Source organism: Ipomoea triloba, chromosome 1, assembly GCF_003576645.1.
Source record: "Ipomoea triloba cultivar NCNSP0323 chromosome 1, ASM357664v1".
Taxonomy (NCBI): Eukaryota; Viridiplantae; Streptophyta; class Magnoliopsida; order Solanales; family Convolvulaceae; genus Ipomoea; species Ipomoea triloba.
This window is the reverse complement of record NC_044916.1, coordinates 31,038,424-31,064,964: the sequence shown is the minus strand read 5'-3', so window position 1 is coordinate 31,064,964 and position 26,541 is coordinate 31,038,424. Positions and strand designations below refer to the sequence as shown.

Here is a 26,541-nt window from a genome sequence, read left to right as displayed (position 1 = left end):
AAAAAAAAAAAAAAAAAAAAAAAAAAAAAAAAAAAAAAAAAAAAAAAAAAAAAAAACAGAGGAAACAGCTGAAAATATACTTGATTCTTGAAAACAGCCTCATGTTCAATCATTTTCTGCTTTACTGCATCCTTCTCATAATCAGAATTTGCATCTGTTATGGTCATTGGCATGAAACCATTACAATATTGCCCATTTGTTAAGGTTCTATCGCTGTAATAAAATGGCCAATTATTGCTGCTAGCATTCCCGTTGAGGTCTCTCATGTGGTGATAAACTGGAAAGTGGTCCTTATTCTGCACTTGGGTTCCCATACTCCTGCATGAATCAAAACCAAAATGAAGTACTTTTTTTTTTAATAAATCTTGACTCATCTGTAATGAAGACTAGTTAGTTTGATTACTTGAAAATAATAAGCAAAGAGAAGACAAGGCATTCCTAGGATAATTCTTGTATGGCATCAGTATCTCGTGGCAGCGACCACAGAAAACCATTACTGTTGTTAATTTTATCACAACTTTGGGAGAAAGGAACATAAAGAACACAACTACATTGGTATATTATATTATAAGAAAGTAATAAGTAGGTTATTTAACAATTATGTGTACCATTTATTGAGTCTCTCTTATTTGTTAGAGGAAAGAGATGAAAGAACAATAATCCAAAAACAGTCGAAGATAAATCAAACACAAGTGAGAAAAAGAATAAGAATAAAACAAAATTAAGCAACAAAACACACCCCTCGCCATCTAATAGTGGACTTCATAGATGCAGAAGCAACATAAAAATAAAAAATAAAGAAAAAGCATATGATCCAAGACCTTGCTCAACAAAATGAGAAAGAAAGAATGCCCTGTTCCCCCCACCCTCTCTCCCAAAAATAATATTTTTTTGAATGAAGTATAGCCCGCATCTAACAAAGTAAATCCTAATGGTATGAACCTAATTATTTGCACATTTTCATCAAAAGAAGAGCACTTCATGTAGACTCAGAATTTCACTGAGCCAATCTGTAGCACAGAAATCACTCTATGAATTGATCATTTATGTTATCAATTCATGCATTTTCCTTTACAAGAATCCAAGGACCTGCTATACCAAGTTACCAACACATCATCCTCAAGTTATCATCAGACCTTGGTTAAGACAATCATAAACATCCACGGGAATTTGTAGTTATCTTGCTTTGTTAAAGCATTAATCACCACATAACAACAATTATTACCACTTCAACTAAACAAGTTCAAAGATAAGTATAGTCCTACTCTTCATTGATTAGGAATTAAACTTATCCATACACCATCAAATAGAATAATAGACTTTAGCTTTTATTCTCTCAGTTGATAAGTACCATCAAATAGTTATAATCACCTAAGGTAGATAAGGCAGCAATCAGCAGATAACCATTGCAGCAAAAATAAATCTCTGTTGTTTCTCACGAAGAAGGAAGGACTCATTAATACTTAAATCCAAGGTTCTCCATATAAAAATAAATGCAGGTCACCTTCAATGTTTTGAAAATGTAGTATAGATTTGGCAGCATTTTCCATGCTAAACATGTCATAGGAAGGTCAGCATGAAAAATCAAACTACCAAGATAACTGGGATATAAAGTCCAAATGTTAAATCCAATTGAGAGCTTTGAAGGGGCTCCTTTATTGGAAATAAGCACCTTAATTTGACCAAAATCACTTGCTCTTATAGGTAATATAATCAGTGTAACCAGCAATAATCAAAACCATAGAATAACAATAAAATAAAATAGTTCGAAGCACCATTACAGGTTGCTTACTACAGTTAAAATGATAAAATCCTTTATGAGGAAGGAAATTCTATTAAAAGAAAAAAAAACACTTCCTCTGCAGGGAATCCAGGGATAAGTCCTCACGGTTCATAAGTCCATTAAATAGAGGCTTAAAAGATCCCAAGTAGTAAACACCACTTAGCAAATCCAAGAATTGACTACAGTACATAAATACAGGAAATGCACCACCAGTTTACCTCCTCAAAATTTATATGATAAAATAATCTCAAACTACCAAGATTAACCAAAGCATTAATTAGACAAAATAAAAAAATAAACAGTTCTGAAAATAATAACTTAAAGAACCACAGGATTATCAATTGATGCCAATTATAAAAACAAGAATTCCCTGTCCAGTATGTAATAGTCAAATTAAATAAATCTACATATTAAAAAAAAATGACCACAAATATATAAGTTTACCTTAAACTCACATCTTGAAGCCATCTCTTCTCATGAGCCTCCAATGGATTAAAACATTGAACAGAGCATGGAGAATTCAGAGCCCCATACTGGCACTAGGCAGGACAAAAAACCAACAGAGAAGAAAAGGCAGAATAGAAAAACAAAAATATACGGATTACATAAAAATAAATAAAAGCAAAAGAGTAAAAGCAGGAAATTTTTAATAATTAGGGAATAAAAACAAGGAAAGAAGAAAGTGGGTTGTTTGGTAACACCATTGAAGAGCTCAGATCCTCATGGAGGAAAAATAAAAATAAAAATTGAAGAAAAAGAATTAGAGATTTCGATCTGATGGGACCGGTGTCTCACTCTCTCTCTCTCTCCCTCTCTAAACCAATGCTCTTCCCTTTTTAGAGAGAGAAAGAGAAGAGAGTGAGGGATTCCATATTAAGAAGAAAACCTTTCGCACAAACAAACGACCTTCTAAGAACCTCTTTTATTCTATGCTTAATTCTCTCTCTGCAACTATACACTTCACCTATCAGCTATGCAACTCTGAACTTGTAATCACATCCGTGTGCTATACCGGAAACCAGATTTTTTCTTCTCTGCTATTCAATCTAATTCTGACGTCACATCAAAGTATTAATACCTGGCCGAATTGGAGAGTGTTGATAAAAATTAAATTTATAATGAATAAAGAATTAAAATTTGTAACATTTTAATACGAGAATTATATTCCCACATTAAATAAATCTCACTAAAAATTATAACAAAATAAACTAGTTTAAAATATCTATATGTTATAGCTATCCAACTCAAACTAAAAAAAAAAATCAAAGACTAATTTCTTAGAAGTTGAATTTGAAACTTTATAACAGTAAAATTAATATTTCAAGAAAGTTGACTGGAGTTGCCTACTATGTCTTTATTTTATACTGTATATATGACTATAACATTAACGTGTTTGCGCAATTATTAATTTTGTAGGTAATTTATTTTCGTTTTTTCTTTTTGTCTTTTTTTTTTTCAGACGATCAATATAGAATATATATTCTGTAACGTAAATATATATATTTTATAAATAGCAAAACAGCATTTGTTCTTTACACATGTCATACATCATGAAACTTAATGACTTTTGACCGAAATAAATAAATGCAAATAATTTTGAACTTTTTAGATTGAAAAATTCAACTCCAATATCAATGTGTAAAATTAACCATTGCTGGTATGATTTACGTATTTATGAATCTTTAAACTTTTAATTTACTGCTTTCACGCTTTAGAAAATCATTTTAAAAAAATAATAATCATGTGTAATTTATTTAATGTAATAAACGTTACCTATATAAAAATTTGTATCAAATTTCTCAATAGCACTGAAGCACAAAAAGGACTCGATCCCATAGCCTCCCATTTGAGAAAATCACTACGTGTCACTTGATCACAAAGTTATTGGCATTTAAAAATAATATTAAGAATTACAATACTTATTTGCATCGTTTGATACAATTATACAGAAAGCTTAATACAAATATTGTTTGTATATTTAAAATATAATTATCACATAACAACCTACGCTGTTTGCTTCAGGAAAAAAATTGGTTTGAACAAATGCAAAGTAACAAGGGATTTGTCTAGATTCTACCTACCTTTCGTGCAGATATTGTTATTGAAAAATTAAATTATTCATATCATATAATATAAGTTTTCTTAATATATATAAAGTTTTGAAAACAATGATTTTACTTTTGAAAACATGATTCATGTAATATAAGTTTTCTAAATAATAAGAAAAAACAATGATTTTTAGTCTATGATGAATTTTTTTACTTTTGAAAACATGATTCATGTTAATTGATTTAAATAGATTTAGTCTCTTAATTGTTCATTATATTGCACTTTCGATTTCTGGTGTTATATAATTATCAAACGCTATTAACAATCTCTTTTTGTTATGATGTTATTTTTTTCATTTAGAACAAATATTTATGGTTAAAGTTTTATTATATCATCGTGAACGTCATTTTTAATAGTGAATATTGATTCTAAATTTTAAAAATAACGGCATATGCTAATGAAATTTGATAATTATATAGCAATATGGACTACAAATGTAATATTTTGAATAATAAAGGGCTAATTTTACTTAACTTACATTGATCAAATTTGTAAAAATAAAACAATTTAAGAGCGAATACTATTGTTTTGCTAAAAAATAATAATAACAATAATAATAATTAACAGTGTATGTATGATGTAGCTATCAATATCCATGCGTATTGGTTGTACACGCCTTCATTATAGTCCTAACAGCAAACACAGCCAACTTGACAACATTGTAAGCTAGTTGTTAATTATGAATATTAGTATTATAATCTTCCCATTAGTGGGGCTTAATTATATTAATTATCTCTCTTTTTCCTTGCAGTCATACTTGATATATATATATATTGATTCTTCTTTCTGTTTTTAAATTAACACCCCAAAAAGGTAAAAGACATTCAATTTCAACATTAATTTTCTTACCCAACTTTTTACAAAAATTTAATATTTTTTAAGATGAGGGAAACCTATCGTCACTATTCAATAGTGTGCACTAAATGATCGGCAAACAATCATTATTGCATGGATCATGGTCCACACAGGTGCGTGGATCACGGTCAAAAAACACATAAAGTACATTATTCTAATTTATTACTCCATAATTTTCATTATTCTAACATGCGTGTGGAACAAAAAAAAAGGATTTTTTTTTAATTTTAATTCAAAACGACTCGTTTTTGGACCGTGGTCCTAGTAGGGGTGAGCATCTGTCAATTTTTGGTTAATAACCGAAATTTTAACCGAACCTTCATAACTGAAACCAGCGATTTTGGGTTGGTTTCAATCGGATAAATATAACCGCATTTTTTAATTATAAAGTAAAATAGTTAAATTTATTTTATTTATTTGACTAATGTGAAAAGACTAAATTATTAAAGGAAAAAAGTAATATCTTTGTATATATAATCAATTAAAATTAATGTCTTCAAGTACAATAGTAATTTAGTGAGATATAAATAAATGATATTTACATATTATACGGTTAACAAAGGCCATGAAATCTAACAAGTGATTAAAACTAATGTGATAGACTATTGACTTGCAAAATGTAAATGGGATGAGGTTAGATTTTTATTTTTCTTTAGATTAATCTTCGATTTTTGGTTTTCTCTTGAAAAAAAAAAAAACTATAACCAACCGGAAATCCGAAATGTTTTGACCTTAATAACTGAAACCGAAATATTTAGATGGTTCAATTTTCGGTCATTGGTTTTTATGTCGGTCCGACTTTCTTTTGCTCATCCCTACGTGGTCCACACAATAATTTGCCGTCAATAAAGGATCGCAAAATAATCCAAACTAAGTTGTTCATAGATGCTCGCTCAAACTAATAATGGTGAAGGGCAAATTGTAAGTAAAGTCGGAATTAAGGTAGATTTAGCGGGGAGGGTGGAAGGATTTATGATGGTAACTATTATTGTGTAAAGGGTGCGTGATTGGTTGATGGGTCTTGATTTCTTACACAGAAAGTATATAAGTTGAGAGGCAAGTACTTGTACAGTTGTACTATTGTAGCGTACAAACTTCGAAGCATGTGTGGGTATGATAGATACGATCATATCATCATATATATACCTACGCGGGTGCCTCTGCAACGCATTAAAGCCTTCTAGGCCCCACCCTCTAAATATACTTTTTAACAAATGTTTTTCTTTTAAATTAAAAAAAAAATATTACCCTGTATATTACATATACTTATGGTCATTTATCAATTAGAATTACAATATGAAGTTTACTTAGTACACACTTTTATATAGTAAAGACTGGTGAGTTTCTTTAGTCATTTTAAAAAACGTTATATATCCTTACAATTGACACTTAATGTGACAAAATATCACATCACAAGCATGCATATAATTGTCACATAAGGAGTGATTACTTGTGAATGATAAATATAAATGTCTATAGCATTATTTGTACTTTAAAGAAAATTGTATTATTTGTCTGTACTTTTATTACCTAATGTGTATTAGCTTTCCCATACTAAGTATAATAATTATGAAAAAAAATAATAATCCTAATGTATTTTTATGAAACATAACTCTTGTTATTATGTTATGTGTTTAAATTTTATTAGGTAAAAAAGGAAAGGAATACAAAAAATTACAACTTATAGAATCAAATCATGTCATGTTAGTATAAAACAAAAAATAAAAGTAAAAAGTGATAATTTTTATAGTATTCCTCTCATCATAATTATTGAAAGGGAAAAGTTTTAATCCATTATTTATACTCTTAGGAGTTAATACCATCAAGAGCTAACAAAATATGTATATGATGCACTAAAAATGACATTTGAATAAAATTGAGAGACAAAAAATTTATATCTTAAATTATGGAAGGACTGAGTTACATAAGAGTGATGGCCAATGTAACTCAAAGACCTATTAAGTATTTTATTTTCTTATTGAAAATGTTTCGTAAATAAAATTAATGTTAATTACTATACATTATTATTTAAACTAAATATAGTTTTATGATATATTACAACATTAAATTTTATATTAAGTAGAGCTTTTTTTTTCTTTTTTTCTTTTTTGTTGGTTGCTCATATATTTATGGAGAATTGCAAAAGATTATTGAAAGAGACATCAATCACAAAAGTAAATTATAGTTTGTAAGAGGTAAATCGGTGCACTAATAAGTTGAGAATCATGCCAAGGACCTTGTAGTCCAGTGGCATCAAACCCTTCCCTTTATACGGGAGGTGGTGGGTTCGAGCCTCAGTGGAGTCAATATTGATTCTTGTGTTTTAGTTGATATTAAAAGAGCTGATGTTTTGTCACAAATAACTATACGCCCAAAAGATAAAAAAAATTTATAATTTGATTTTTCATTTTTACTTTTTGATGTAATAAAAATGAATTATATATCTAAATTTATTAGTTCTCTCTATCAGACTGTAACACATACTTAGCACTGAAGTGAAGGGTGCTTCCAATCTTCTTATTGTGATTACTATTGAGAAAAAAATTATTATTCTTGTAAATTAGTACTGAGAAAAAGAAAAAAAAAAGTGAAAGCTCAGAGTAATTAAAGATTTTAGCGAACAGGAAGTTTTTGTTTTTGTTTTTGTTTTTTTTTTTTTTTTAACAAGGAAAACCTGTAGTCATATATTACACAATAGTACTTGAATGTGTGTATTGAGGAAAGTCAATTCATTTTTTTTGAAATAAGAGGAAAGTCAATTCATGTGTAATAATATACAAACAACACTGGAGAGGTAAACCACACTATGAATATTTTGTACAATAGGCTCAACTAAAATGGTATCAGCGAGAATTAAACGCATGACTTTTATATATGAGAATCATATTTCATCTACATGGTCACTTCTTTCGGAACAACAATCTAAAATTGACTTATAATAATCCATGATGGTATTTGGTGCGTATACTATAAAACATTAATTAATCCCCCAATATTTAATAAAAGTTAAACTGTATTATCTAGCTATAATATAGGTTTAAAAAAAATAGTTTCTAGATGTTGGGGTATTATTGTCTCATTTTATAAACAACTAGTTATAAATTAAACATGCATAATGCGCGATAAAAATACTTAATAAAAAATGATGATGAAAATCATGAAATTATATAATCAAAATAAATGTGAAACTACATGATCATATAAATATATATTACAAGAAAGAAAGATAAAAGATAATAAAAAATAATTAGTACATTATATATAAATTGCGCGCGCGCACACACATGTGCTTGTGTTATCTAGTGACGTAAACAGTTTAGAGAAAAAAATGTAAAATTGAAAATAATTTGCTTGTGGGTGTACAAAAGATAAAGCAAAATGTACAAGTTATTATTAAAAAATCGCTATGCGCTCATCGGGCGTCCGGGAACGCCTAGCACCTAGACATCCATGTAATTTTTTTAATTTTATTTTATTCTTTAAAAATTTGTTTAATTTTTTTTTAATTTTTAAGACTAATAATTATAAAATATTTAATACTTTAATAGTTAATACTAAAATATTAAATATTGACCTAAAAAATATTTAGAGTTTAAACAATTTAGAGTTATTTCCCTCAAAACGATATCATTTTGAGTGAAATAACCATTTAAAAAAAAGAAAAAGAAAAAGAAAAAGAACAGTAGCTAATCAGCCGACTAGACAACCTAGTCTGTCAACGTCTAAGTAGCCTAGTCGATCGCCTAAATCACCGATTATGGTGATACGCTATGCGGTCAACCGACGTCTAGAAATCGGTGCCTAGGTAGGATTTTTGCAAGTTCAAGTTAATAACAAATATAATTGAACACAAACGCATTTGTTTCTATTCCTATTAGATATTTATCATCATTAACTTTTATTATATTTTATAATATCATTATACATTTTAACTTGATTTAGTCAATAAGCATCAGCAACTTAAAATTTATTAATATGATTTTTCAATTACCAAAAAAAAAAATTAAAAGCACTTATTAATTATTGATTTAATATAACTTATAGTTTTTGTCAAACATGTTGAATATGTATAATTGAATATGGAAAATATCTAGGGCTCCGATCCATACGTACAAATCTTGGTAATCATTTATTATTTTAAACCATCCGTACGCAATATTTTCACAAAATTTTGTACATTTTGATTATAAGTAATATTAAATATCAGATCGAATTGTTGGATACCTTAGTTGTGAAAGTGATATAAATTTGGTTGAAATAGCTAAAATTAGTATTTTAATACGTAATAAAGTTTTCACTTAAAATTTTTTAAGTAACCATTGATGTTATTGACTAAATACCATTATAGAGTAAATTTCAATTTTAGTCATTCACTGCTGCGACGTTAATGACATATTTAAACCTATTCATTTATGTTTACCTTAGTATACCATTGACTTTCTTTTATTTGTCATAATTAGTCATTCATTTAAACTTCAGTATTAAGAAAATAAGAAATATGACTAACATGAATATAAGACTTAATTGAAGATGCAAGAAATTACATGTTGAGACAAGATGTTTGAATGATGAAATTACATGCATATTACATGTTAGCATGCTTCATTAAACAATTAAATGACAAAAAAAATTAAATGAAAAATTAATCGTGACACATAAATGAAAGTCATGGATATAATTGGATAAAATTAATTAAAAGAGTTTGATTAAATACTGTAATGTTATAATAGAAGTACTAAAAGTGAAATTTACTCTACCCTTATAACATGTTGAGTATTTAAATTCGAAGTGCTGGAATTAAGTAAGATAAAAGAAAATAATAATATAATGTTGGTAAAGGCCTTTTGGATTGATTTAATGGTAAAGGCAAAATTTAAGGCATTTTGGATTGATTTAATGGTGAAGACAAAATTGCAAATGGTAAGTATTGCTTTTGTGTAACAATAGGTTTATAGTATAGTTATGACCAATTAGGAGATAACTATTCTTAACGTATAAAGCATACTATTTGATTTGGTGTAATGGATTATGTTTCACATCTTATATTAATACCACAATCTACAGTAAGTTTAGATGTGACACATTATCTCAAGTAAAATTATTTGTTATATCTTTGATTAAATATTTGATCATTTTTGGACTTTAATTGGGTTACTAGTTAGATTGAACTATTACAACATAACCCAACACTAGATTTAAAGTTTGTTATAATTAGATTTTTTACTTGTTTAATTGGGAAAACTTTGCTTTGAAGATTTCGGACATAAATATTGTAAAGTTTATATACTTATTTACTTGTTATGTTTGAAAAGGAAAATATAAGTAAATAATTGCCCAAAGTTACAAAACATGCCACATGGAAAGTTAAAATAAATAAATAAAAACAAACCAACCAACACAAAATATGACACAAGGAAAGTGAAAAATGATGACCATCCATGTCTAGTCTAGTTAAGAAAAAGTTGTTAAGATTTGTGATTCATACATATTTTGACACACATGCAATATTTTCATTGATTACTAGTTATATGAATGTGGTACCTATCACCCATCAACTTCTTAAGTAACCCAAATCTCCAATGACTTTTGTCATATGATGCATGATTTTTTTAAAATATACATATATCTCAATTATATATATTTTTAATGTCTTAAATATATAATACTTTTTAATATAAAAAAATTAAATTATTGCTGAGCAACAATATGGGGTTCAAATAATACTAGAAATCTACAGGTCATTGAGAAATCTTAGCTAATTAGAGGAGATGAATACCCTTTTATGCATACCCATAGTGTATGTGTATGGGTGGGAACCTGGGGATTGACAGAGCGATGGGCAATTTGGACAGGTGCTCTTGCCGTCTTACGCTTAAAAGTGTACTGTAAGATGGGATACAAAATGTATAATATTTTAAAAAAATCGTCTTATGTAAAATAGTTTTGCACAAGTTCAATCAGAATATAATTTAATTAATTATGCATCCGATATGTCTAAAAAAAAAAGAGTATAAGACCAAATTAATTCTGGTCCCCTATTGAATTGCATGGTCATTTCACGGGAAATGCGAGGCATTTTCTAAGTTGTTGAACGTGTTGGTTAACTAGCGCCACTCATGCAAGGGGCCTCTCCCTAATTAATACTATATGTATCTATCAAACAAATTAATTGGCTTGACAACTTCAACTCAAACATTTATGCTCTCATGCTACGTACATTTTTGTCTTTGCCATTATTTTATTAAACTCATTATTTTATAATGTCACACCATAATACGAATACTCGAGATAAAGTTTAAAGAGACAACAACATTTTTACGTGTTAAATATATAAACAATTAATGAAAAGTTACTTATCAATTATCAATAGTTCAATTCTAGATAATGAACTTTAAAGGACACTTGATCTTATCATCCAACAATCACTACAAGTTCTTAAGATCATAAGATACCGATATACCATAAAATTTTTGATAATGCATATTTAAACGTAACTTGATAAATGAAAATGAGTGTTTCCCTCTCACTTTAGCTTTTATGTTCATCATGTGTACATGAATTGGCTAACATCACCTACTCCAATATTAAAGAATCTAATCAAATAATGTCATGTCAAAAAAAGAAAAAAGAAAAAAAGAATGTGTAGCGTTACTCATTGAAGTTTGGTGGATAAAAATATTATTTAAAACATACTTCTAGTGACAGAGCGTGGTTTGATTATTGTCACGAAAATTGAAACTTTTGGTTTAATTTGCATTTGATTTTTTGTGCTCATAAATCTACAATTTAGTGTTAAATCTCAAAATTTAATTTTTCTAGGTGATTTATGTGATTGAAACAAATTTTGGGGTCCATACACACACAAAACTCCGGAACCCCAAAACCAAAAGCTTTCCCTTTCAAGTTTGAAATCCAGGCTAACAGAAATTGACGAAAATGCACTTATAGAATTGTATGTGCAAGTTAGTAGGGCTTCACATCATATGACGGACGCAGGATCTATCCATGAAGATGTAGTGGGTCCCGCTTCCCTCCATCTCCAACACACTAAAACCCATCTGTCCCCTTCCTCAGATCTCTGCACCACTCTCTTCCCAATCAGTTGTTATATCATGAACCAGATTCACCTTGTAAAGTGAACCCAGTGAACCCATGTTCATATTCACAATTTTAAAATTTTATATTTATAATTTTTGAACTCTATATTATAATTATAAAATTCTGTGTTCATAATTTCATAACTCTATATTTAATAGTATAATACAATTTTTGAATCTATATAACAAAACTGTGAATATAGAATTTAAAAATTGTGAATATTGAGTAATGTAATTTTGTATATTAAAATTTAAAATTGTGAATATAAAATTATAAAATTGTGAACATAAAATTTTAAAATTATGAATATGGACTTGGATCCACTTGCGATGTGGACCCGGGTACATAGCATAATTTGCTCTTCCCGATTATGTCATCTCTGTACTTTATGCTATCACTCCTTTGAAATCACACTCAACAATCTATCCCCCTTTTTGTCATTTTACTACCCTTAACTGGGCTCAGTAAGCCCAACAATTAAGCCCACTCCTCTCCTGCATGCATTTTCGATCATTGTTATCTGTATTTCACATTTTCACCGGAATATAAAATATTGGAAAAAAAAAAGTGTTAAATCCATCCTTAATTAAAGTGAAGAGTTTAATTGGATCGCTGAATTGAAAACTTTTATCGATAAAATAGTGTAATTGGATATTAATGTTATTTATTTAACATGTTATTGTTGATAGGATGCTAACTACACTTTTACAAGTATTTATTTCATATGTGGTGGTGATATGACTTAATGGGAATTAAAAATTTTAAAGTAAACAATAAAAAAAGAAAAAAAATCAAAATAATGAATGCAGTTGTCTCCATCCAGTAATTTCACAACCATGGTTGTCTTGCGTCTAAATTGAAACATTAAAAATAATAATTATGAGAAATTTATCTCATAAAAAGTCTAAATATCAACAGAACAACCATGATTACAATACTATATTGCCTAGGGTAAGAAACATAACAATTGTAAATTGTAATTGTCTATGTTTGATTTTTTATTTGTTTATTATCATTTTAATTTAAGATTCAAAATTATTTGATTTATCAAACAAAATCACATTACGTGAAGTTTAGATAATGCCAGATCAACAATACCCAATTAAATAGGTAATATTAGGATCCAATTACATTATTTTATCAATTTAGGATGCCTCATTAAAACTTTGTTCAGTTAATCCAATTATAATATTCATTCGATTTAGGGACAAATTTAACTTTTTAGTTCCCTAAATTATAATACGAATATGGAAACGACGTCGCTATGATATTCACGGCAAATGAATTTAGCCCTAAAATATGTGGTCAAAATCTAAAAGAAGAAATTCGAAACGACGACGTAGGTCAGGGAGTTAACGGGAGCAGGGCTCTACAGCCTCTGCTTTGAACTGCGAACTCTCTCACTCGAAGCTTAAACTAATGGCAGACGCCTGAAAGCTCCATTTCGAACCCTATCCTTCTTCACTAGATCCGATTTTGAAAAATGGAGATATCCGTAGGGTTACGGGTCTCCGCCGCAATGACTCCATTTCCGAATAACAGTCTTCGCCGGAGCTCACAGCATTTTCATCTTCTTCCTCCTTCCAAGGTTTGTCTATGGCCCTTTTTATCCTTTGAGGTTTCAACTCAACTTCTTTTTCATTTTTCGGTTCCACGTTTCTTGTATTTTCTCTAATGCGAGTTAATTTAGCTTTTTCTGTGAATTATTTGAGCTTTTCTTCAATTATATATATGGTTTTGTCTGTTTAGAGGACGTTATTGGGGTGCTTATGTTAACCTTAGGTCAGTTTTATATTTCCTTACCAGTCCGAGACTTGAATTTGCATGCAACTATTCATGTCCTCTGGAATTATCACGATTTCTATCTCTAATATTTTTTCCCCTTAACTACTTTGGAAGGAATTGTAATTTCCATGGAAGAAGGAATGAAAATATCATTTCTTAAGATATAGTTAAATTCGATTAAATAATATCAGTTTCATTCCAAGGTCCACACTGTTCAAATTTGCTGCAATTCCAGTATCAAACACAACCTAAAAGTATGGAGGCAATGATTTTGAGACTCTAGTTTCTGTTGTTCATTTCTCATAAAAAAGCTATTTATTCAGTAGTTTCCCTGTTTCATTTTTAGTTCACTCACTTAGCATTGCCTTCCATAGGACTAACCTAGGCTTTTACTCCTATTTCTTTCTGCTGAGTGCCACTAGAAGCCTTGCTTTCCTCAATTAGTGTGCCTACTATGGACAACACTAAATACAGTTCAGAGATTTGTGCAAAAAGTACAATACAGTTAGATATAGACATAAAATTGTGATGTGAGTATTGTCTAATATAGAGATATAGCTGTGATGTGTGTTAGACATATACAAAATTATATACATGAATTTTACATGTAAAAGGATAATGAAATCTAACCTTCATAGCGCAAGCAATATAGAATCTAATTCGTCCACCATAGTTGATATCTTCGTGTTTGTGTTGCCTTTGGAATGGTAGGACCGTAGGACTGCATGGAGAGAGTTAGATGTTTTGTCCCACACTTAACTCGGAACTTTAGATGGCTTATTTTGCGTTAACTAAGCAGTGAGAGTACCAAGGAACTATATATGCTATATCCAATCAATATAGACATGTATTTGGTAAACTAAATACGAAGTAACGTTTAGGGCGTGTTTGGTCCATGGGTTTACACACTAGTAATTGGAATCAAAATCATAGTTAGTGTTTAGTTGACAATTTTTTAAAACACAACTATAGGTTTTGATTACCCATTCAATTAAAAATTTCATTCCCTAATTAAAAAGGGGTATCATTCCATCTTATTGGTAATCTAACTTTTATGTTTGGATTAGTACTTTTAGATTTTTGTTTTGATATTTTTTTTGTTCATATTAATGCTTTGTTTGTCATTATATTAGGATCATTATATATATTTTTTGTTTTCGTATTTTTAAAACATTTATTCCCATTATAAGATCATACACAACCAAACATCAATATTAGTAATCATTCCAATTCCACCCTACTACCAAACATGCAAAATACTTTCACCAAAACCCATTATCATTACCAAGTATTTGATTCCCATTCCGATTCCGATTCCAATGTGTGAACCAAAAACACCCTTAGTTATTTAGTCTGACCAAACCTCTTAACAAGCCTAGTTATTGCACCAAAAATCTTCTTAATTAATATATTATACAGGAAAATCTTACAATGTGAGCATTTTCTTGATCATATCCTAGTTAGTAGCATAATTTTTTGGTTCACCACATCTCATGACTTGTACTTAGGCATAATTTCTCGTCTGTGTGCCAAATGGTGACTATTCCATGCTAAACCTGTTTTATAGGAAAAATAAAGAGGATATGTTTTTCCAGATATATCGAAATACATATATCTACCTTGTAAAGACATGCAATGCATCTTAATGTGGAGGTTGGTATGTTGAAGGTCAATTGAGACAAGGCTGGCAGCTGTAGCAGCAATTTATGCTTGCCAACTATATGCCGTGGTAATGCTTTTGTAAGGGAATCATTAAAGCATAAGCTTTTTAAAAATGTAATGAATCCTTTTGTTTTTTGAAGATTCTTAGACATGTTTCCCTTATTAGTAAAAGCTTTATGCTTGATTCTCTAGGGTAGTATACACACTGTGTGATCTCTGTATTTAGTTCATGGAATGTGAGATTACCTTGGGACTTGGGTACTAGGATTACCTTCATAGAGGTAATGTGAGATTATGAGGATGTAAGATTACCTTGTATGTTTAGTTGAGATTGTTAAAATGTAATACTCCGTATTAACATGTTTAGTTGGGGTTATGTTTGACGTGGCTGTAATTTAAGATTATTGAGGTAATTACATAACTTGAACTAAACAGATTATATAACATTACTATACTTATAATACCTAGGTAATGTGAATACGGTAATGTTATATAACGTTATCACATAATTTGAAGTAAACAAGTTATATAACACTATCATACTCACATTATTTAGGTAATGTTAGATAACTTGAACTAAATCCCTCCTAACTCCTAAGGTTAACCTTAGTAAGAACTTTGCTCTCTATGCACTATAATATTTGCATCGTTTCTTCTATTCTTACATTTTTGGCTGTTGCAGTAATGCATAAAACTTACTAAGTTGTGACCTATTAGCACCGAATTTCTTTGGGTGAAAGTATTGTTATAATTTGTTAATGCATGTAAGCATGTTATCCTGACTTAATGATCCAAATGTTGTCTAGTGCAAGCATGCTTTAAGACTCAGTTGACATGTTTATGTTGCTATCACAGCTGACCCTTCACGATCCTGCTGCATTGCAGGTAGATTATAGTGCTTCTGAGGTTGTGCCTATAAGGTCTCGTTCAGTACGTGATGGCCATAGTATGCACTGCCACTCTGGAAAACCGCTGGGGGAATATAGAATTTCCCCAAGTTCGTTGAGCCAGGAGTTTGATGACTTCTTCCTTAATGCCATAAATTTGAGCTTTTTTGAACGCTTAAACTTGGCTTGGAAGATAATGTTTCCATCATCACTGTCAAGGAGAAAGTCTAATGCAAACATTGCCAAGCAACGCCTGAAGATGATCCTTTTCTCTGATCGTTGTGCAGTCAGTGATGAGGCGAAGCAGAAGATAGTAAGCAATGTCGTTAGCACTCTCTCAGACTATGTGGAGATAGAATCACAAGATAAAGTTCAGCTGAATGTGTCTAGAGATCCAGAACTTGGGACAATCTACTCTGTAATGGTGCCAGTTCGCCGGGTGCGATCAGAATACCAAGAAGATGATCCATCCGGAACAATAACGAATACTGAGTACAAAGATAATGGAGAAAACTCCAGTTCTGTCGACGTCAGGTTTGATTTCTACATTCCAACTGATAATTCCAGTCATTTTAGTACATGACATTTCTACGTGCATGTGCCCGAACCTGAAGAGGTGAAAAGGATAAAGAGATGAACTTGCATGGCAACTATTCATTTTCCTAACGTTAGGTGCTGTTTTTTTACGGATGGATTGCTACTTGCTATCTTTGTATATATCTTAATACTCCTATTCTGATGTTGAAGAATTTGCTAATCGCTGATGACTGGTATTCCACACTTTTTGCTTACATTATTCTGGTAAATTATTCTAAGTGTTTCCACTTGCCTAATGGAGTCACTTTGTGTTCTTTCTGGAATATATTCTTGACTATTCTAGCGATGTGAAATTTTCACAGGTACCCTTGAATATATTTTTTTTAGTAAAAAGAAATTATTACATAATTTTATTTTATTTTATTTTTGATACTTATACTATGAAATATGAAAAGATGCAGGAGCACAGGTTGTGACGGTTGTGTGGTTCTTTTACGTGAAAATGCTAGTTCCTCTTCGTTTTATTTCCGAGTTTTGATAACAGATGTTTGCCTCATAGGGGTATATTAGAATGTGTTTTTGATTAATTGATTGATTCTTTACGTTTCTGTAAATCATACTAGATATATTTGCCTTTTCGAAAGCAGTATATATTCCATAGAGATAAGAAAATTTTAATATAATAATGAATAATGATGAGATAAATGACAGTGATTGGCGGCGACGCCTGTGATGGCTCTCTATCAGACTGCCACTACTTTCATTTACGTGATAAAGTAATTTGCGGTCCAAATTCAATTGTTTTTCCTCTCTCATTTTTTTCATTTTCATTTTCTTTGCCATCACTTTCGAGCCATCCAAACACAACATAAGCACGCCAATAAGTACTTTGCTTCTAGGATGGAAAAACTAGTGGTACTTATACGTCGAAAGGTTCTTAACGTGAATGGTTAAAATCTCTTTCCTAGTTTCCTCCAAACTTTTTCCCAAGAATGAAAGGATAACTTCACGTATCCCTCTTAAAAAAGAATAATTGTACACTACTTTTCATGTAAAGTACTCATGCTTAAAAAATTTCATATTTAGACATTTATCAATTACTATCACTTATAGCCTTTATTATTTCATTTATAAAAACATAATAATATTCTCTTTTTCTTTTATTTTTTTTAATTTTTATATCCACAAAAATTATAAGGTATATAAGGCCTTTATAGTTTTAAACGAAAAATACTACTCACGTCATTTCGTGATTAATAGGAATTAACATAGGTAGAGATGTTTAGGATTAGCATTAAGACAATATATATGTTATTTTATTTTATAGTAATAATAATTAGCGACTAATCTATATTTCTCACCTAATTGTTTTCCATGATCAAAATGTACGTTTTAACGAAATACGGAGTATGAAATATCAAACCTTGTGCAAAAAATTGTAACCTTTTGAAATAAACGTGAGACACGCACTCATCGAGCTCCTTTAAACGACGGCGTTTGAAGATAAGTGCTGAGCACAGTGATAAACACTGCGTCTTTTCTACGCAAGACCAAAACTGCCCAAATAAATAAATATATAAAAAAAATTGTTTTATATTTTCCCAAACACGACACTCCCGGCTATTTATACGTGGGCACGCGCTCGATCGCAATCTATCCCGTCTCTGTCCCTTCGCTATCTCTCTTTCTCTCACTCTATAGCAAAACTCGCCGGATTGACTCTCGGAGACGACAACGACCATGTCGGACGAGGAGCACCATTTCGAGTCCAAGGCCGATGCTGGAGCTTCCAAGACTTACCCTCAGCAGGCCGGTACTATCCGTAAGAACGGTTACATTGTCATCAAAAACCGTCCTTGCAAGGTCTCTCTCTAACTCCCTCTCTCTGTTATGGATGTTATTAATCTATTAAGCGACTTGTTTGCGTTTATGAATGGTGTTAGTTATGTATACTAGATTATATGTAAGCTGAGATCCTTTAGTTTTGGAGAATTTTAATGGAATTGCTTTTTCATTTTAACGTTATTTCTGCAAGAAATTGAGCTTGGCTTGCTTCTCTAGTAGCTGTGTGAATTTCAAAAGTTGGATAGTTTAGTCAATTGCGAAGGCGATTGCTACGGAGTATATATGTTTAGTACTTTTGCCATTTGTTCTTGCTGTTTAGTAGCATCTGCATAGCTTAGGTCTGAATATTAAATGCAGTAGTAGATTGTGACAGTGTATATTTAAGGCTGATCACTTGCCGTTAATAGGATCTGTCTGGAATTTGCGTCTGTTTATAAGTATTGGAATTTGTTAAAATTGTTCCAGGGCTAGCTTTTGAACATTGCAACTTTTGCTGCTTACTTTCCTCCGAAGAATTCCTCATGGATAGATGAAAAATCATTATGCTAACTAATTCTGTGCTTGATTAACAGTGCGGTTGCATCAAAGTATTTGCATTTATGGATAATCTGGCCATCTAAGTGTTGAGTGCAGAGTGCATATTGTTTCTGATCTTGATGGGTTTCTTTTGTTCAATTTGGTTTTATCCCTTGCATTTTGACTTGTATATATAGTTCCACAATGTAAGTTATCTATTCAATAATTACTTGATTTTAGTTCTGTCCTAATATTTGACTTTGGGGGAATAGGTTGTGGAAGTTTCAACCTCCAAGACTGGCAAGCATGGGCATGCTAAATGCCACTTTGTTGGAATTGACATTTTCACTGGAAAGAAGCTTGAAGATATTGTTCCATCTTCACACAACTGTGATGTATGCCATCTGCTTTTTTGTCTTTTGAGTATGCTGTTTTCCTTTGAGATATTCAGACTTGTTGCAGTTTATTTCCCGACACCCTATTATTTTCTAATTGTATTTCATAATTGCAGGTTCCCCATGTTAACCGCACAGATTACCAGCTCATTGACATCTCTGAAGATGGATTTGTATGTTGCAACTCCCTTGCTAAGTTCATTATGCTGTTTTTGTGAATTTAATATATTATTAATCTGGAAACTATTGCAGGTGAGTCTGCTCACTGAGAATGGCAACACTAAGGATGACCTCAAGCTTCCAACTGATGAAAATTTGCTTTCACAGGTCAGTGTATTTTACTTTTTACTTTTAGCAACTGGGCACACGAAGTTTCCTAATTTAGCCACTATGGTTTCTAAAAATATTGTGGGTTTTATAACATATAAAAAAAATACCTGAAGACTTTTTTATGTTGGTTTTAATGCATCTTAATTCATTGCACTGCACTTATTCATGTTTTTCCTGAATTATGCCAGATCAAGGATGGATTTGCTGACGGCAAGGACCTTGTTGTGAGTGTGATGTCTGCCATGGGAGAGGAGCAGATCTGTGCTCTGAAGGATATTGGCCCCAAGAGTTAGATTATTTCAGTGTCAAGTTTAGACACTCTGAACCAACTTGTTGCAAAATTTGTTCTGCCAAATTTCTCTTTATTTGAATAACTCCAAAAATAGTTAGGCAAGTTTGGAATGTCGTTCTGTGTTGTGTCTGGTTGTAAACTTATTGTATTTCGCTTTCAATTGAGTCATTTTTAGAATTTGGTCCGTGGGGGAAAAAGCCTAACTGCAACAATTATCTGTATACATCCAGTGACTTCACATGTTAAATTTATAAAGTTTGATTTTTTATTATTATTATTTTTGAAAAGTTTATTTATTATATTTAAAAAATATATTTAGTTTTTCATTTTCTTTTCTTGGTTATGGAGTGTTAATGATTATAAAAGATTATGAGTGTTTAGAATATCGTTCAAATAATTATTTTTAATTGTATTTCTCTTTTTTTTACTCAAAATATTTTTATTTTTAATTGTATTTCTCTTTTTTTTACTCAAAATATTTTGATTTTGACACTTGTATTTGGGACTGCATGAAAAAAAGTAATTTATCAAACACTTGTATTTGGGACTGCATGAAAAAAAGTAATTTATCAATGTCTGTCACATCAGGGAGTAAAAATTAGGGGATGAGTCTATAACTCTTAATAAATATTTTTAATTGTATTTCTCTTTTTTTTACTCAAAATATTTTGATTTTGACACTTGTATTTGGGACTGCATGAAAAAAAGTAATTTATCAATGTCTGTCACATCAGGGAGTAAAAATTAGGGGATGAGTCTATAACTCTTAATAAAATAGCTTATTGAGATAATTGATTGGTCTAATCAGCTAATTTTCAAAATGCTATTTTGATCCTTGATTCTCAACTTATTACATTTTTCATTACACTGATTCTCAACTTATTCTAAATTATGTCAAAATTCTCACCAGAAGAACAAAAAAAAAAAAAAAGTTGAGCGCCATCAAACTCGTAAGATCAAAATAACAATAACTCTTTGAAATATTAAAAGATTTCAATTTTGTAGACATCCTGAATGGAAAAGGGAAATTTTAAGTCCGTGGACTGTGATATATCCCAAACAACTTCTGCATCTTCAGTCCTATGGTATAAAGGAATCCATCCCAGTCCCTCCCATTTCACAACTTGTTATCCACCCATCCACCTTTAGGTCTTCTATCTTACAAGTCGAAGTGCTGTTCCGCGCCAATCGTTAGGAATTTCGCCTCTCAGGCTCCCATCAAGGGCCCGAAGCGAGTGTTCAGTTCCCACCTGCATAACCCATCCAATTTTCCGAGAACTCAAACGCCTACTTCAAGTAAAATAATGAAAGGAAGTTCATTTCCTCGTTATGTCAAAGCAAACCCAGTTTTTTACCTTCACAATGTATACATCGATTCCCAGTCTTGCAATCATTGCAGCTTCAGATATTTTGGTAACCATACCACCAGTTGTATCATGGGAAGCCACAGTAAATTCTGACAAGAGCAGAATTTCTCACATGTTAATCTCAGCTGTTGACTGTCATCGAGAGAGAAGAAAGAAGAATAACGAGGAACAAATCATCTAGTTTCATCGTTTTTAGTCTGTTTCTACTAGCACTATACGATAGTAACTCTCAACTTATATATTTCACTAACCTGGTTTGCCCGTGCCTTGTAAGGTTGGCTTCACTACGGACCAGCTCCCATCTTCACGCACAGCTGTAACAGTTCATTTATTATTCACCTTGATCTAATATGGAACTTAGCACAATGTTGTATAAAGTTTACGCTCAAATTGAGTGAGTCTAAGAAGAGTGGATGGAGTACTTCAAATAATTGAATGACACTATTATTTGAGTATCATTATGTGACAAGACTAAACCTAAGTTTTAAAAAATTACTCAGAAATCCAGAAAATATTTTGTTTAAATTAGCCGAGGAAAGTTTACTTCAATCAACCATACATCTCAGATTTAAATGCTCACCTATTTCTTGGAGAAGTACAGCATCGGGTTCTGTAGGTGGGCGGTCATATACACCATAAACATCTGTCTATAGAATAAACATATAGGATAACACATGTAACAAAATATTTGCCTCATAGAAGATGCTTAAGGAAAAAATGTTTGCATGAAAATATAGAAGCAGAACAAACGGGACACTAGGAGAAGGATTTGTGAGATTTTATATGATTATCCTACATATAATACACAAACATCTTCATATAATAGCAATTTCCTTGTTTAACCATAAGGTCAAAAGTTCGACTCCTAGTGGGAGTGGCCTATTGGTATCTTGGTTTGAGCCAGTCAGTTATAGACAACCTAGGTTGGTTTACCCCCTTGTAGTCCGCTAGGGTCACAAGACGGGGTTTACCCAGTGCATACACTTGGGTAGTGGCTACGGGTTTTCCTCATCATTTAAAAAAAAAAAAGAAGAAAAAAGAAGAAGAAGAGGATACAAGGAAAACGACGTATTCTGGCTTCAATTTTGCTGCCAAATGGCTTATGATCACATCTCCACTCAGTATAGTGCATTCCTGAAAATGTAAATACATACATCAAAGTCCATACCATGTAAACTCACCAATTAATACGTTGACCAAACCTGTGAGCTATCTAGTACGGCATCTCCATGCAAAACCTGAAATTTCAGTGAACAAATATCTATCACTTATCCTATTAGATGGGAACGTACCAAAAGGCAGATCAAATTATAATGAATAAACTCCCCAATCTTGCACCTCACATCATCTATTCAGAATATTGCAGAATATCTGTCAGCATGCATATTGAATCATTTTGGATATGATGACTATTACTGATTATATACTGGAATCGATGGATGGGCACAGTTTTGTAGCATATGAAATTTAAATTTATAATGAAGTTGCTCATTTAATGAATAGAAACGTACAGGGATGAAACCGGCATCAATAGCATTAACCACCATAGACACATCAGCTGCATCCATCTGTAGAGATGCATAAGTTCTCAGGTATCAACTAATTCATGGAAACAAACTTTAATGGACAAATAAATAAAAAGAACATTAAACAGCTAAAGAGATAATCAAAGATGATCATTTGTTAAACAAATACAATCATCTGGTTGCCTTCTGACATTTCTTTTACAAGTTGACCAACCGCAAGAGAATGGTGACATTCCAATAGAAGGAATACCCTCTGTAAGAAAGCAAAACCATTAGTTAAGAGATGCATTTGGTGGCAAAGAATAGTCGAGGATAAATTCTTTAAAGGGTGAACAAAAACATGAGCTTTTCAGCAAATTATGATTTTCTGAAGTAAATAAACTCATGAGGAGACATTATTTGGGTTTGTAGGACTACCTACTAATTGCTTGATTCATGGTTGTGCAACAAAAAACTTAAGCAAAAAGGGGAAAAAACTCTATATTCTTGAGAAATTTGTTTCTTAAGTAGCACTGGTACCTCTTGCTAGAGCTCTGACAATTTCAAGATTGAGGGATGTAACCTGAAAACATCAGGAAAAAAAAACACGAGAAAAATCAGACTTAACTTTCTGTCACTTAATGTCAGAGAACAAAGATGCAATGTAAGAAAAATAAGAAATGCCAGAAACACAAAATCCCATAAATCAACCAATGTATAGTCCCCAGCCTCCTGATGGATTAATCTAGATGTGAAATAGTAAACCATTAATTCCACTAACACCCTGGGTAGACAGCTCTCAAGAAAAATTTAAATAAAAACATTAACAAAATTAAAGAAAGAAACCAAGCACAAAAAATGCCTCCAAAGGGATTGCATGATGTGGGAATAAAAGTTTGGCAGATACAATGACCTCATTTTTCATGTTTGTTACCTGACCAAACTTTCTTTAGGAATCAAGGGAGTTGAGGAGAATAGAAAGCAAGAAATTATGAACTTTGCTGAATTTTTGTAAAGCTTTGTATGCGACTTTTTAAGAGAAGATAGGGAGGTAACTTGCTCCATGATTAAACAATATGACATACATACAAGGCCACAATACAGTCAAAAGATAGACACTCAATTAAAGGGAATATCATAACTAATCTTACAGATATACGTGTAGCAACAAAACCAGCCTTGACAAGAGGTTGGCTCAACCCACCCTTATGAACACCAGATTTGCTAGCTTGGAAGTGTCCAAAAGAACCTGAAAGCACCACCATAAGTAGAGATAGAACTGAAAGCTGATGGTATTATCATAGAATCAATATTAGCCATCTTTAATCCAGCTTTATTTCGCTTTGGAAGATTAAAGATATTGGATAACTAAGTTCCACAGGAAAAAAGGTCTGAGTATACATATTTTCAAGAAAGAGACAACTAAACACTACCAACCTGCCCCATGAACAACAACAAAACTCTTGGAACCAACAACTGGTTGATCACTAAAGTCACTGTCAACAGTTGGAGGTTCAGAGAATCCAAGCCTTTTACTCCAGTCCATTCCAGAAACTTTCTGAGAAGCAGAACCAAACATCAAACTTTGCCGGAGCTGCGATGAAACTGTCATAAGGTTCTCCTCGTCTATGGTTTCTAATTCATTTTTACATGTAATGGCCGCTCCTCCTGAGATTACAAAAGGCAAACACCTAATGATCTTTTTTTTTTTTTTTAATTACTAAGCACCACAATATATCAATCAACAAGAACCAAGCTATTCTTTTGTGTCAATTACTCAATAAACATGCAAGAACTATACTGTAGAACCGAAACTTTATTGTTTCAAGATTCACTCGGAGTAGTAATAGAGTAAATGATTGCATTTTTAATAAAGCATACAATTATGTTAATCCATTATAACACATTCGTCTTTTAAAATAAATAAATAAAAACTTTATGAAGAAATCCAGATATCGAAATGACAATTCATGATCGATAACAATTTGAAATACAAACAATTTGAGAAGGAAAATCCATATTTTAGATTGGAATCCGTGGAGCCACGGATATCGGATTCAGTTTATTGAATGCATAAAAGTATAAATATGATTTTTTTTTTTGAAAAAAAAAAAAAGAAGAAGAAGAAAAAGAAGTATAAATTTGATAGGATAAATTGAGATCATGGACAGATAGCGAGAGTGAAGATCGCTGACCAAGTTTGACGATGCAGCGGATGGGCTTGGTATTCCGTTGCTCCATTTTGAACTTGTGTTGACACTGTTAGCGTTGGGTGCTCTGGGGATCTTCACTGGGCGGCGAGTAACAAATACGGAGTACTACTCTTCTTTATAGAACGGTGTTCTAGCTAAATTATGCAATAAACATGAGTTTTTTTTTTAATCCTAATATTTTAGAGTATTCCTCACGAGAAAGTAGTGTTTGAAAACTCACAAGAAATATCATTTCTTAATCAAATTGAGAAGTTAACCGACAAGATTGAATAACACTTTTGGTGAGTTTTTATTGGTCATGTTGTTAGAAAAACAAAATCTTAAAAAAAAAAAATCTAAAGTGAAACAGTTGAGAATGGAAGTTGTGAAACCAAGTTGACGAATGAAGAAGTCAGCCATTGGGGACACGGTTGTCTCCATGTCAATACAACAAAATAAATTTAAAATGAGTAAAATATACTAAAGAAAATAAACAATGAAATAAAGAGTTGTTTAATCAATTAATTGTAAGTAGGACATATAAAATGATACAAAAGGAGTATATTTTTTGTTGAGTGACTATGGAAACTTACAATCACTATCTAAGAGTATGCGTTATAACTCTAGCAGGCAAACTTTGTTTTTATTCGGACGGTGTTGTTTTGAAGCAAAACGACGCCATTTTGGACCTTGACCTTGCAAGGTGGACCCGGTCTATGGCATAACAACCGAGTCATTTTCTAGAGCTATACAAGTACACGACTAGTCTTCATTTTCTTCTCACAAATCTCTTCTTTCTCTCAAACCTTCTCCATTTTCTTCTGTCAAATCTCTTATTCATTTTCTTCTTTCTTTCAAACCTTCTTCATTTTCGTCTTCAATCAACTAGCAAGGCATTTCTCCTTTTTTTTTTTTTTAATCTACGGTGGCTAATTTGATGAACATCGACCACCGGAGATGGTTTCCAACTGTGAGAATGAAAGTCACAGCCAGAAAGATACAAAAACCAGAGAAGTTTCCGTCATAAACTTATTAGTAGCCGATTTTCGGCTTCTAAACTTTTTTTTTTTAAATACATTATGAAACCAGTATTTTTTAATAAATAATATTGATTTTACTTTTTTTAAGAGATACCCCTTGAATTGCTTGTATAAACATGTTTGTTTTGAATGCACTGCTATTCGCTCAAAATTGTTAAGGTTTGATACAATTATACTCATTCTCAGAAAATGAATCAAAAAATTTTATTTTTTGAGAAAAAGAAAATATTTTTCTGATTTCTGATTTTCAAACACACCCTTAATTTGAAATAATTGTAAATAATTGTTTAACAATTATTCGGCCGCTAAAAAGTCAAAATCTCTTACTATCCTACCTCTTTTT

The 26,541-nt window shown here is 31.3% G+C and overlaps 4 protein-coding genes across 4 annotated transcripts in view; 2 read left to right on the top strand and 2 right to left on the bottom strand.

Moving 5' to 3' along the window:
* LOC116018058 overlaps window positions 1-2,792 on the bottom strand; it is a 7,164-nt gene extending 4,372 nt beyond the window's left edge. Inside the window, exons 1-2 of the mRNA XM_031258598.1 lie at window positions 2,228-2,792; window positions 81-318 (exon numbers count right to left, since the gene is read on the bottom strand). Coding sequence (XP_031114458.1) covers window positions 81-314 — 234 coding nt within the window. The 5' untranslated portion in view covers window positions 315-318; window positions 2,228-2,792. The remainder of the gene's footprint in view (window positions 1-80; window positions 319-2,227) is intronic.
* Window positions 2,793-13,222: 10,430 nt separating this feature from the next.
* Window positions 13,223-17,012, top strand: LOC116020151 (cell division topological specificity factor homolog, chloroplastic-like). The gene is made up of 2 exons (XM_031260636.1): window positions 13,223-13,433; window positions 16,178-17,012. Exons 1-2 carry the CDS (start codon window positions 13,329-13,331, stop codon window positions 16,760-16,762), a joined length of 690 nt encoding a protein of 229 aa, XP_031116496.1. The 5' UTR covers window positions 13,223-13,328; the 3' UTR covers window positions 16,763-17,012.
* Window positions 17,013-18,356: 1,344 nt separating this feature from the next.
* Window positions 18,357-20,369, top strand: LOC115996078 (eukaryotic translation initiation factor 5A-like). The gene is made up of 5 exons (XM_031235223.1): window positions 18,357-18,579; window positions 19,350-19,472; window positions 19,589-19,645; window positions 19,725-19,799; window positions 19,991-20,369. Exons 1-5 carry the CDS (start codon window positions 18,457-18,459, stop codon window positions 20,093-20,095), a joined length of 483 nt encoding a protein of 160 aa, XP_031091083.1. The 5' UTR covers window positions 18,357-18,456; the 3' UTR covers window positions 20,096-20,369.
* Window positions 20,370-20,889: 520 nt separating this feature from the next.
* LOC116015368 (isopentenyl phosphate kinase) lies at window positions 20,890-25,358 on the bottom strand. Its single transcript, XM_031255413.1, has 12 exons — window positions 25,162-25,358; window positions 24,404-24,634; window positions 24,118-24,215; window positions 23,507-23,549; window positions 23,179-23,240; window positions 22,973-23,029; window positions 22,664-22,699; window positions 22,518-22,595; window positions 22,042-22,108; window positions 21,713-21,775; window positions 21,450-21,550; window positions 20,890-21,344 (listed from the first exon to the last, which is right to left on the bottom strand). Exons 1-12 carry the CDS (start codon window positions 25,205-25,207, stop codon window positions 21,249-21,251), a joined length of 978 nt encoding a protein of 325 aa, XP_031111273.1. The 5' UTR covers window positions 25,208-25,358; the 3' UTR covers window positions 20,890-21,248.
* Between the last annotated feature and the right edge of the window lie 1,183 nt (window positions 25,359-26,541).

What these genes read in the sequence shown, in the direction of transcription:
- LOC116020151 (XM_031260636.1), top strand. Translation starts at nt 13,329, where the DNA reads ATGGAGATATCCGTAGGGTTACGGGTCTCCGCCGCAATGACTCCATTT. An exon ending in ATCTTCTTCCTCCTTCCAAG is followed by an intron (nt 13,434 to 16,177) that starts GTTTGTCTATGG and finishes GCTGCATTGCAG; the next exon opens with GTAGATTATAGTGCTTCTGA.
- LOC115996078 (XM_031235223.1), top strand. Translation starts at nt 18,457, where the DNA reads ATGTCGGACGAGGAGCACCATTTCGAGTCCAAGGCCGATGCTGGAGCT. An exon ending in CATCTTCACACAACTGTGAT is followed by an intron (nt 19,473 to 19,588) that starts GTATGCCATCTG and finishes TCATAATTGCAG; the next exon opens with GTTCCCCATGTTAACCGCAC. An exon ending in ATGAAAATTTGCTTTCACAG is followed by an intron (nt 19,800 to 19,990) that starts GTCAGTGTATTT and finishes GAATTATGCCAG; the next exon opens with ATCAAGGATGGATTTGCTGA.
- LOC116015368 (XM_031255413.1), bottom strand. Translation starts at nt 25,207, where the DNA reads ATGGAGCAACGGAATACCAAGCCCATCCGCTGCATCGTCAAACTTG. An exon ending in TTGATGCCGGTTTCATCCCT is followed by an intron (nt 22,700 to 22,972) that starts GTACGTTTCTAT and finishes CTGAAATTTCAG; the next exon opens with GTTTTGCATGGAGATGCCGT. An exon ending in ACAAGGCACGGGCAAACCAG is followed by an intron (nt 21,551 to 21,712) that starts GTTAGTGAAATA and finishes TGCTCTTGTCAG; the next exon opens with AATTTACTGTGGCTTCCCAT.